Raw genomic sequence first — 13,122 nt, 5'->3', positions numbered from 1 at the left:
TTTCAAATATGAAGTATTGGTACATTAATAACTGTTGTAGTTACCGGAATTTTGAATGCATGTATTGTGTCATACAGATGCAGTATGTCATTTTGTGGGATGGAGTTCCATGCCTGTTGCATAGGGTCAGTCAATACAGAAATAATTGTCGTCCAATGATGTGCCATACGTGTTCGATTGGTGAAAGATCTGGTGATCTAACAGGCCAATACAACATGTCGACATTCTGTACGTCTGTTGGATTTCAACAGCAGTGTGAGAGCTAGCATATCCCGTTGGAAAATAACACCTTGAATGTTGCTCATGAATGGAAACAAAACAGGTTGAAGTAAAAATTTGCAGTCAGGGTGTGTAGAATAACCACGAGAGTGCTCCCCAGACCGTAACTGAAGGGTTCAGGTCCAGTGTGTCTGGGCCGCAAACAGGTTTGTAGCAAGAGCTCATCTGCTACCGATCATATATATACACTCACAATTAAATCGTTATTTTAATATCGTTTATTTGTTTACTATTGACACATACAAAAGTTTTAATTTTAAAAATTAGAATTTTATTAAAATGAATATAATTTTATATTCATTTCTCTATACGTATAATACGGTTGGAAAAAATATTGTACTAAGTATTACAATGATTTAAATTGCATATTAGTCATTTTAAAACTTTACTGATAGTAAGAATTAATTTAAAATTTTAAATTAGAAAAAAAAAATCCTTTCTATCTTTACACATATAGTCTTCTCAAAAAAAGTTAGAAAAATCTAACATACAAGCCACTTTAAAAGCAGATTTCCTATATATTATTTTTTTTTTCAAATTCATTTTATATAATGGTTACAAGGTGACAGCACCAGAAATAAAATCAGTATTTTTCGCCTGCCTTAACATCGACGTGCGGAGAGTACATTAGTTTCTGTCTTGATTTTCAAAAAGATTAAAATCTTTTAAGTTAGGAAACTACATTGAACTGAAAACCGCATTAAGCATAGTTCTAAAATATTTGTAACAATTAAATACGAAAAATATTAAGAAATGGGAAAATATCGTAGTAGTACATTCATATTCAACTGAAAAGGGAAAAAAACATGGAACCGGTCTTCTTCCCAGATGGTGTATTCGAGCGTTGTGATTGAAGGAAATACATTAGTTTCTGTCTTGATTTTAAAATAGATAAAAACTTTTAAGTTTGGAAAAGTATATGTACTGGAAACTATATTGAACATAGTTCTGAAAAAACGCATCGTGGAAATTAGAAAAAAAAGTATTTTCGACGATTCACGATCGCAGTGCTTGAATGCGTCATCTGGGGAGACGACCGGTTCCATGTCTTGATCCTTTGCTTAATTGTATTGGAACATACTACAATATTTTCCCTTTTCTTAATATTTTTTGGTTTCACAGTGGACTGATCATGAAGACGCAGTTCCCAGAAGTCAAGCATCCCTAGCTTCGGTCAGAAAGCGGATGGGTGACCACTTCGATCAGTGTATGTAGGGACCGAGGTTGCGCGCATAGGGGGATTAAGCGTACGTGGGGCCCTTAGATTAAATTTTTTTCTCGTATATTTGTCAGTAATTTTTTTTAAGGTGGCCCCTAATCATTCGGGGCCCCAGGTCATGGCCAATAGGGTTATCCGCCCTGGCTGCCCGGTTCTACCGTAAAGTGCTCTACTTCGCACGTAGTTCATCGGGCTGCTAAAGCAGGGGAGCCATCTCCTCTGCAGAGGATCAAAATTTCTATGCCATCCTCAGGGATGTTCTCCTGATCGTCGCCAATAGCCCATTGTGCAGCTCTAGTGCGACGTAAATAAAATAAAGTACCTACCTTAATGTTTTTGATATTTAACTGTCAAAAAATATTTTTAAAAATTTTCACGACGCTTTTCGCGATCGCAACACTCGAATACGCCATCTGGGGAGAGACCGGTTTCATGCCTTTAGCCCTTCTCCCTTCCCTCTCCTCCTCTTTTCAGTTGTATAGGAATGTACTACGATAATTTCTCTTTTCTTAATATTTTTCCCTTTTATTTAATAAAAATATTTTTTAAAATTTCTATGATACTTTTCTTTAGAGCTATGTTTAATGCAGTTTTCAGTTCCATATAGTTTTTTAAGTTAAAAGATTTTAATCTATGTGAAAATCAAGAGAGAAACTAACGTAGTTCCTTCCTCTATGACTTTCCACACGCTAATGGGGAAAGCATGTGAAGTGTTGCCAAAGGAAAAGAGTTCTGCTCTACGCCACCTGCAGCCCATTTTGATCGCCATTAATGCAGTTTCCTAAAAAAAAACTTTTCTAACCGCAAAACTGAGTCATAATTCTTAGGATCACATTAGCAGATGAACTGAGATACTCGTTCGAAGGACAGAAATACAACCTCAACGTATCAACAATCAATTAATCAACAATGTTGAGGAAATTTAGCAAAGTGAGGATTTCAGAGACAGGAATAAAGGATAAAATATCTCACAATATTCTTTGAATTATGAAATTTCTGGAAATAAATATAAATATAGATCGTCAGCCCTGTTGATATAACTTTTAAATATGAGTTGCACTTTTAATCAAAGAGACATTTTAATATGCAATGAAAATTCGGTGAAAGGTATTCATCAACAAACCAAGCTTTTGATATCGTTTTTGAAGGAAGTGTCGTACTTAACAGAAGCATACATTTTGGTTACTTATTTTTTATATTTCTTTTTCATACTTATAATGATTTATTAAATAAATTATTATGTTTAGATGGATTGTTTTTTTTAAAACTTTCCCCCCCGTTGTTGCCTCGTGTTTTACGGGGTATAAGATAGAGCATAAAAGTTACTTAAAGCAGGACATGACATTTCAACTTGCCATTCGCAATTATGTACTTTATTATGTATTATTATGTATACGTAGTTGGCGATGGAAAACCCTATGTCGAAGTGGGACATTTAATGATAAAGAGAAAAAGAGGTCAACGATATTTAAAAAAAATTTACTGACTTCTTATAGACATCTCTTTATTACGGGGAGATTTCCGTATCACGATCTGTGGCAGAATAATCTTCCTAGCAGCGGCCCGCTAAAAACTAAAAAAAGCATCACAGAAAGGGACCAACTCGAAAGGTATAACTCGTAACCACCCCCGAACAAGAATCTACATGTTTTTTTTAAAGAAAATTTGCAAGTTTAGAATCTATTTGGCACCTGGCGATTGTAGTTGGATTGTGCGGAAATATCCCCCATATTTTTTCCTGTTATTGTACTTCATCTCCGTTGCTAGTTCAAATAATAGTTTGGGTTTTTATCATCTGAGCAATGTTGTAGTCGGAAGTTCTGCAAACAGCAGTGTAATTACTAAAGGGGATAAACTATCAAAATAAATCAAACTAATAAAAATGTTAAACTCTAATATATAAATTTCTATTTTAGATTCATTATGTAAATATGAGCTAAGGTGTCTCAGTGGTTAAAGGTACAAATCTATAATTGTGAAGGACAACAGTTTGATTCCAATTGACGGCTTAGGTACACCTTGCTTCAGATTAATATGGGAATTTGAAGTCTGCTTTTACATTCTTGCTCATCTCTTTTTTTTTTATTATTATTTTAAAATCATAGTTGAATAGCCAACCCAATTTTGGGCTTACAACTACTAATGTTCAACTCCGTAGTCATGTAATTTTGAACCCAATCCAGATGACAAGGGAACTCTTGGATCAAGTATAAGGAGAAATTTGCCTTTGTCAAAGACTTTTTGATCAAACTAACCTGCATTTGTGTTACGTATGGTCATGTAATTGTGGGCATTATCTTTAATGAATCCCTCACTTAGCCTACAAGAAGGAATGCTTTATCATGTAAAAATATGTGGCAATAAGTTTAATTATAACCAAGCATTGTCAATATTTTTTGTTCAAAGCTTTTGAAGAATAAATATGAAGAATATTTAAATTTTAATTTGAAAATTTATTAAATTTTAATGTACTTAATTGAATTTGTTTATGCATGTGAGTGAGTGCAGTGTTCAACTATTACCTTTCCTTCATGGCAGACTATGCCCGACAAGGGGTCAAGTCTCCCCTGATAGGGAGGCTCAAACAAATTAATTCAAAATATTTAAATTAAAACAAATATTATACTTAGCATTTTTTTCTCACATCATTTTTTTCAAGTGTGTCTCTAAGAATCTAAATTCACTAACAGTGATACCATTATGTGCAGTTTCATTTAAATGTAAATTTAAATCTCATTTTTTTTCTGTTATCGATGTATTTTTTACTGTATGGTGCAATTTACCTCACACTGTAACCTTATAAATTACTTCGGTAATGAAGAAAAATAGTTCCGGCAGTCACCGCTATTTCAAAAAATTTCTACGCTTCTTACTCTCATAAAGCAAAAATTATTTGATAATAAGAACTTGAAATTTCATGCACATTTAACAAACTATTTAAGGAACATTTTGATATGAAAATGTTATTTTTATATGCATTGATTGACTTTTGAATTATTTAAAAGTTTTGCAATTAAAGTTAAAAGTAAATTTTTTGTATCCACGTATTCTATCTAAAGATATCATGCCTCGTTTTGAACGAACTTCGAAATGGTTATGCCAAATAATTTGTAAAATTCGATTTTTTTAAAATTGTTACATAGTATAATTTTACGGACTAAAAAAGAGCTGTTTTTAGCATGGAACTTGATGTTAATATATTGTAAATAAGTACATAGAGACTTTTAAAATTTCTCCTTATGATTCCTTTTTCTTTTCAAAAGATGCTTTTAAAGTGAACATCTATGTTCAGCAAAATGCTAATTTCTCCATTTGAGAAAAATAGTGAGTCTATCGGCTTAAAATATAAAACTCAAACAATATAGCTAAAATTTGTAATGATTTTTCAATTAACAAATTTTAAATTTGCGTCCGAGAAACTCCAGAGCTGAAAGCAGATTCCACCAAGATTTCTGTTTTGTCCTGTAGAAGCCTTTTACATATTGGCATACGCCTGCAACGAATAGCCTTTCACACAGTTGCTTTTGCTTTTATAGTTATGAATTTTAAGTCACAAAAAATAGACGCAAAAAATCAAAGAGTTAGGGGACCAAATTTCGAAAAATACGAGTTTTTTTTATTTTATTTCTCAGGATTTATTTGACCAATTTTGCTTAAATTTTGTATTTTGACATTTAAAATTGCATTCTTTCAAATGTTGAAAAAATTGCATACCTTACATTTCTAAAGTTTTTCGACTTTCATTAATTAAAGTAATAATAAGAATTATACTTTTGTATGAAATTATCTTTAGAGAAACGAATTGGAATTGATTGATATGATTGGAATTGTATGCAAAACTTTTTCAATTCCCTTAAAAAAATTTGGGATATAGTGAAATACGCAAAAACTAAAGTTAACATGAAAGAGTCCAAACTTTCAAACGATGTTTCTAGATTGAAGCTACTATATTTTGGGGGTCAGAAATCCGAATCTGATGAAAAAAAGTATGTTTAATCAGAGAAAGTACGTTTTTATGTCTGATTTCCTAGCTTAAAATATCATTTGCACTAATTAATTAGTACATTTATTATTTATTAATTATATATTATGTACCCTAATTATATATACTAATTAATTTTATATACCCTCTCGAACCATTAAGAATGAGTCCTAGAACATAAAGATCCGAGCTTTCGATAAAAAGTTATTCCGGTGGGTCCATTTATTTTTTTGCGTACTGTACATTCCAGGGTTGGCAAGATTTTGCCACAGGTGGAAAAAACCATGGTAAATACCGGTAAAAACCGTCCTGGCAAAAACAGGTTTTTGCCAAGCAAAGTGGCAAAAACCTATATTTTCCAAGATGAGAGGACAAAAACACATTTTTGATACAAAATTATTCCTAAAATTGAAATATATACTATGAATATAAATAATTACAAAAAAATTAACAAAACTATTATTCCATAATTAAATGATAATGTATCATTTTAGTAGTTTAAAACATTATTGATTGGAAAATTTGTGATTATTCTCTTTTTTCCAGTGAAATGAACTTATTTTTAAATTAATACAAATATAATTTAAAGCATAAAATATCTATCAACATGTGTAGTTAATTATTGTACAAATAATAATTTTTTATAATAAATAATAGTATTATACAAATAATAATATTTATTTGTAAAAAAACATTTATTTTAGGATTCTAAAATGAAAAGAGATCAAAAACTTTCAATCTTTTAAAAATTATTACCCTTATATTAATTATTAATATGTTAAAAATAATTTTTTCATGTAATGTATCAAAATTATTATTCCTTATGATTGATTTAAATTTGTTTCAAGTATTTTGTAATAATATTTAATCAGCAATTTAGATAATTTGGTTTTTGCCGGTTTTTACCAGTTTTTGCCGGTTTTTACCAGGTTTTTGCCACTGTCCTGGCAAAAAACCCTTTTTGCCGGCAAAAACTCCAACCCTGGTACATTCATTTCAAGTATATGTCAATATTTCTGATAATAGCAAAAATCTTTTTCATTTTTATATAGAGAGGTAATTTAGCTGGTGGTTATTCACATATATATGCTTGGATAACTTTAAGGATTATGATTGGAAAAGGAAAATAAGGTGAAATGATGTTCACTTTCAATATTAATAAAACTAAACTAAAATAAACTCAGTGGCGCGACAGCCCATAGAGGGCCAAGGCCTACTGTGCCCATCTCAGTTTTCTTGAGCTTNTTTTGATAATTAATTTCTATTTTTTATATTTTTTTTCTGTAATTGTTTTACAAGAAAACTTCTTTTGATTAAATTGCTCAAAAATAAAGGATACAAGGCCTGGTATCAGTACCGTCTTTACGCATGGGCACACCCGGGCAGTGCCCAGGGGCCCCAGGCACTCAGGGGGCCCTTGAGAATCTTACCTTTTATAAATTGTATATTAAAAAAACAACTAAGAATAAACAACTTTGCATTATATAATTTTTAAAATAAATTCCAAATAGCAAAATATGGTTTATTTTCACTCAGCAAAAACCTTTTAATGTATACCCGAAAAGGTTGGTTATGCGGCTTACGTGTAAATCTTCTAACCTTAAAACGAGATCTGTGGCAATCTGCTCTATTCTAAGCACATTACCCTGGTCCAAAACCTTTGAAAACAACCTTCTATATAAAAACCTTAAATCGAGGTTGACTTAAGAGTTTTCAAGCGTGAAAAAAATCCTTTAGTAAAGCTAGTCTTAAGGTGAAAATACCCTTAAACCTTTCTTTTCACAAAGTCTTGCATGCTCAGCTAAAATCCACCTTGTCATGAAATTTTAATGAGCAATGCAGTTTGATCCTATCGTTAGTGTGACGTCAACTAAACCGTCATTATGGACCTAAGTGACCATTTTACTTAAGAGACAACACTTATTTTTTTAAAAAAAAGTCTTAAAAAATAATTTGTAATCCTTTTAGGATGAAAGGTTTAAAAACTGAAATATTTTTGCCTTATTAAAAAAAGGTTTTTAGTACAAAAACTTTCGTTCGACAATAAGAAGAAAATTCCGACAGAAGGTAGCCGTAAGGTTGCATGCTTTCTGGGATATATATACTAGTGTAAAAAGTGCGCATTTTTTTTTCTAAGAATAGTGACTGATTACCATGCAAACACCAACAGTTTGAATAGTTTATCACTCGGAAAAATAAAAAGTCAGCCGAAATCTATTTTTCTTCGTTAAAATGAAGTTTTTAGGTGCTCAACTCCCTAAGTGATAATGTCTCTGAATATGTTTGAGATCACAGAAGTCAAGCATCACTGGCTACGGTCAGTGTGAGGGTGGGTAACCACTTGGATCAGTCTGCGTAGGGACCGAGCATGTGCGGTATGGGTCCTCGTTAAACTGTTCTACCGTAAAGTGCTCGACTTCGCGTGCAGGTCATTGGGCTACCGAAGCGGGGGTGCCATCCCCTCATCAGAGGATCAAAATTGTGATGGCATGTTTTCGGATCATCCTCCAGGGATCTTTCCCAGACCGTCACCAATAGCCCGTTGTGCAGCTCCAGTGTGACGTAAATGAACTACAACAACAACTAAATATGCTTCACAACCAACTCTGTTCAGTATTTATAGTTAATTAAAGTAATAATTGAAAGTGTTTCGAATCATACGACAGCAACTTTTAAACTGGTTATGTCTGATATGCATTGAAAGATGTTTAAATATTAATATTATAATAACTGACTTTTTAATAGTTTGACGAAACAATTCATAACTTTTGAATTTTTTTAACTGCTATACCCTAGCCGCGTTGGCTCAGGGGATAGAGCGTTCGCCTTCCAATGAGGTGAACCGGGTTCGAATTCAATAATGGCTGGTCGATACGAATCTGCATTCGGCTTGCACAGACCACAGTGCTGACGTGAAATATCCTTAGTGGCAGACGGATCATGGGTTAGAGTCCCCTTGCCGTAAGACTAACCGTGGGAGGCTCTTGTGGTCTTCATCTCCATGTAATGTAAATGCGGGTTAGTTCCACTGAAAAAGTACTCCAAGAATGCAAAATTTCTCCCGATACTTGATACAAGAACTCCTTTGCTTTCTATATTGAGTTCAAAAGTAAAAGGCTACAGAGTTGAACATTAGAAGTCGTAAACCCAAAAATTGGATCTGCTGTTCAATGACGGTTATAATAGAAAAAGAAAAAATTGTTTAACCCTTGGCCGGGATAGCCTGGTTGGTAGGGCACTGGGCCCATGTATAAGAGTTCGTGGGTTTGATCTCCACCGGCCGAAAACTCCCCGTGTAGTAAATGGTGACTGATGCACGTTAAGTCTGTCGAATCACAAAGTCCTCCATGTTCCCATAACAAGTCATACCTCTGGGGGTATGACAGTCAAATAACTCCTATCCAGGAGTTTCCTTGTCTTCTGGATTGGTTCAAAATTACAAGGCTGCGGAATTGAACATTGGTAGTCGTAAACCCAAAAATTGGGTCGACTGCTCAGCGACGGTTACAAAATAAAATACAAAAAAGTTTTTAGGGCGGGACGAGGTATAAATAAACAATAAACAATACCCCTATGCTTTTTATTTTACTTATTTTAATTAGCTTCTTCGTTTTGAAAATTACTTACTATTTGAGGATTGCAATTTGTTAGCATCTCATTTTTTTAAGAAAAATTATGCCTAGTTTAAAAATGCTTTATTTTATGTGCATTGAGTTTTTGGGGCTATAAAAATGTGTTTAACTTTGTTAAAATTATTGCATATCTTAAAAATGCTTAATTTTATGCATGTGAAGTTTTTTAGTTCTATTTTAAACAGTAATAGGGGCCCAAAACATTTCCGTGCCCGGGGGCCCTGCTTGCCCGACCTGAGGATCGAACCCAGGACCTGTTGCACGAGTGCGCAAAGCGCTGCCACTCAGTCACCGGGCATCATTGGCATATTTAGGAAAACTAAATTAAAATGATGAAAAGATATGCTTCGTTAATTGCCACTCAGTCACCGGGCATCATTGGCATATTTGGGAAAACTAAATTAAAATGATGAAAAGATATGCTTTTGTTAATTTTAATTATAAGGAAATGCTTTTTCCTCAAACGAATTTTTGTCACTTTTGCGGAAAGCTAATATAAATATTTTTTTAACTTGTTATAAACAAAGAATTTTTGTATCTTAAATATGAATGTTTTGAAGGTATCGTAATATCGGACTTCTCGCAATATGAATCTCGATATATCAAGCTTTCCCTGTACTTTCATTTGCAAAAATACGAAAGGAAGTTTTGGTTTAAAGAATAAATATTTGGACCTATGGAAAGTGTATTAAAATTTTACTGAACTAGTTTTGATACGTGTTGCAAAAAAATTCCAAGAAAAAAAATTACAATCTTAAATTTTTATTTTAATTGAGAATTTTTTTAATGCATTTTTTTAAGTTTTAAAACATTTAAAATTTACAAAACAAAAATAAGTCAATTCTAGATGATTAAATGAGAATATTTTTCTTTTTCATTTTATACAAAATTCTTGCGAAATAAATAGAGTTTACATTTTACCCAAAATAGGTAAATAAAGAATTTCAAAAGAATTGAATAAGTTTAATTTATTGCAAGACTTAAGGTGTTTACTTTATTTAAGTTCTGGATTAATTCGTGCAGATTTTTGCTTTTAACACTAGAACCTGTAGTTTTGCTATTTTTAACCGAACTTAGAGTACAAGGGAACTTATTGGTAAAGTTTTATGACAAATTCACTTTTATGGAGGACATAAGAATTGATACAAGCTCACATTTGCTTTACATTTGAAAAAAACAAGCAAAAAAACAACATGAAAATACTCTACAATGAAATAATATAAATGGTTAGCTCAAGGGCAAGATTATTCTCACACATGATCCAAATGGAGGTATTGTATGTTGGAACTGTTGTCAGTGCAAACCGAGAGCAGTATATGAAATAACATGGGAATTCGAACCCAAGTCTCATCAATAGGAAGTGAAATCACTTATGTCATAAGTCATATCGGCTTTAGAATATTTATTAATTAAGTTGTAAAAAACAATGGAAAATTTAAAATGCAGTATGTATTATAAATTTCGTTATAATGTAAACGCGCTATATGTCGATTAAAGGAGTTGCTGTGCAGTTTTGCCATTCCCCCATCACACAATTTTGGAGAAAACAGTGTCTATAATAATACAACAAACAAACAAATAAATAAAATTTGGCGTAATAGAATAAATTCTTATTTTTGAAGTTTTTTTTTAAAAAAAATTTCTGATTTGTATGTCCATTTTGTTAATCCAATTTTTTTTTATTATATTAAAAAAAATAATTCTTTTCATGATTAGAAGCACTATTTCTGATGGAATAGCATGTGCATTTTAACTACAGGATGATCGAGGTCTTCTTTATTGTTGTTTATAAGACAATTTGGTAGTTATTACAAGTCTATTTTAATATTTTAACTCATACATGAGCAATTATAATTGAATATATAAATATATACAATATTTAAGAGCAAATAAAAAAAAACGATTGACAGAACAAACGTAGTTTTCCACTACTTCCAAATAATTTAAAAATCGAATTCTTTACATTAATCGGTGTGACGTTTAACAAAATACTTTAAAAATTCAGTAAATAAATAAAGACATTTTAAAAAATATTTGATATATTTAAAAGATAACATGATGGTTATTTTATGGAGTGTTTAGTGTAAAGACAAGATAATATATTTGCTATGTGAAGTTAAAACTTGATAGTTTACAGTTTTTATTTAACAATTAATTTTCTTTTTAGGATTATTTTGTTGAATCATTGTGGACTAAAATACCATCTAGTTGGCATGATGTTATACAGAACTCTGAAACTTCAGATTTAGCTATGTTTCTTAAATATGAAGAAAGTGTTAAGTATTGAAATTTTATCTGCATTTTTGTTTATTATTTAGCAAATGCAGTAACGTTTTTTTTTCTTCTTTCCAATAACTGATTTCTTTCATCTGATTTTAAAAATAATATATTTCAATCAACAGTGCCGTAATTATAGAATTGAGACATTATAATTGTCACATCATAGTGTCATATTCACTGTGTCTTTGCTTCAGGATTATTGAAACCCTACTTTAAAGTTTTTAGATTAAGCATGTCTTGAATTTGATTATAAATTTAAATTAAATATATATATGAGGAAATATTAATAGTTATTGGCTATAATTTTTTTTTTTTTAATGAACTCATGCCATAAAAATTATCTATATTTTGATCTCTAACCATCATGTATTTGTTCATTCTCCATTAAAAAAATTATGCTGTAAATTGTTGTAATTTTTTATTCCAAATAATTTATTACTGAAATAAAAATATCTAGTATATTTTATTATGTTTTTGTCATAAAATTTACCTTTATTATACAGAAGTAGAGCAGATGAAACTTTTTTTCTAGTTTGTTTGCTTTTTTCAGAAGTAGTCTGGGTTCCAAAAATGTCCTGGTTATTTAAATTTTTTTTTCTTGTTGATTTCTTTACTTCATTATGAAACCTGCATTTATTGAAAGGAATTCTTAAAATAATTTTAATTAAAATAATGCTGCTATAACAGACAAACAGAAGTTATTCTCTTTATTAAACACCTTTATATTTAAAGATATCAATTATAATGCATATTTGGTTGTAGAAATGATGTTATTTTATTTGGTAGTAATTCACAAATATTTCTGGTGTAAAAATTTATTGCAGCCACATTCTAAATGAAAGAAAATTCTTGTTTAACAACTGAGAAATTAACTAAATTTTTAGCTTTTTAGCACACTATTTCTTAACATTACCTCGAATGTTGTGTTAATTCTTTATTAGATACTTGCCCAGTAAAATATAAAGTTGGAAATTAATTTTCATCTAGAGACCACAGAGTATCCAATACTTATTTTTATTAAAATTTTAAATTCAAATAAAAAATATAAAATTAACAATAACATTGGCTAGAAATGGTCCGAGAACAATTTTGTTTATTTTGACTTAATGCTTTTTTAAATCTTATTGTGTGCGGACTTCATAACTGTCAGTTCAGCATCTTTTATCATCCTCATTCTAGGTCTCAGAAGCCTTGGCCATTAAGTTTATTGTCAATAAGAGCCTGTATATCATCTTTATCGTTATATCGTAAATCAATTATTTCACCTCAAGCCATACTAAATTTTCTCACTCAAACATATAAAGTAGATCCTAAAATCCCAATTATCCAAGAGGAATTTAGTAAGTAATGCTGATTTTTTTTAATATTTATAAAAATAATTCTGGTTTTTGAACTTTGCATTTCTTGCAAGGTACTGAAGTACATTAGTTTCTTATCCTTACAATTGTTTTAATGTGCCTTTATTTCAATTAAAAAAAAGAAAAATTGAAACTGATTTTGAAAACTTACCATTAGTAATTAAATTTTTTTCTTACAAAATCCTTTTCCGTTCATTTATTTTGAAATATTGTTTTTAAATACAATAAGTTATATCAAGATACTCTTTGGCTTACAAATGTTTGCATGGCAACAGTCTGTCATTGATATGAGACTATATCACTTCCAATTTTAAAAAAAGGTATTAACGCTATTTTTTATTTTATTTTATAAGCTTCACATTTCCGACTTTT

At 30.9% G+C, this 13,122-nt stretch overlaps 1 protein-coding gene and 1 long non-coding RNA gene across 7 annotated transcripts in view; both read left to right on the top strand.

Moving 5' to 3' along the window:
* Positions 1-2,172: 2,172 nt before the first annotated feature.
* Positions 2,173-13,122, top strand: part of LOC107446553 (methyltransferase-like protein 25B) — a 43,518-nt gene continuing 32,568 nt past the window's right edge. Inside the window, exons 1-4 of one of the 6 annotated variants that reach the window (XM_071184370.1) lie at positions 2,184-2,679; positions 3,415-3,510; positions 11,280-11,392; positions 12,572-12,732. In XM_071184370.1, coding sequence (XP_071040471.1) covers positions 11,364-11,392; positions 12,572-12,732 — 190 coding nt within the window. In that variant the 5' untranslated portion in view covers positions 2,184-2,679; positions 3,415-3,510; positions 11,280-11,363. Of the gene's footprint in view, positions 2,680-3,414; positions 3,511-5,461; positions 5,485-11,279; positions 11,393-12,571; positions 12,733-13,122 lie in introns of those variants that run through there. The other 5 variants (XM_071184369.1, XM_071184374.1, XM_071184373.1 and 2 more) reach the window with 5 other exon arrangements.
* Positions 5,721-6,474, top strand: LOC139426251 (uncharacterized). Its single transcript, XR_011637491.1, has 2 exons — positions 5,721-6,368; positions 6,410-6,474. It is a non-coding gene; the product is annotated as an uncharacterized lncRNA (long non-coding RNA).

The sequence above is a fragment of the Parasteatoda tepidariorum genome, chromosome 8 (genome assembly GCF_043381705.1).
Source record: "Parasteatoda tepidariorum isolate YZ-2023 chromosome 8, CAS_Ptep_4.0, whole genome shotgun sequence".
Lineage (NCBI taxonomy): Eukaryota > Metazoa > Arthropoda > Arachnida > Araneae > Theridiidae > Parasteatoda > Parasteatoda tepidariorum.
The sequence above is the reverse complement of the archived record's forward strand: the minus strand, read 5'-3'. Positions and strand labels throughout refer to the sequence as shown.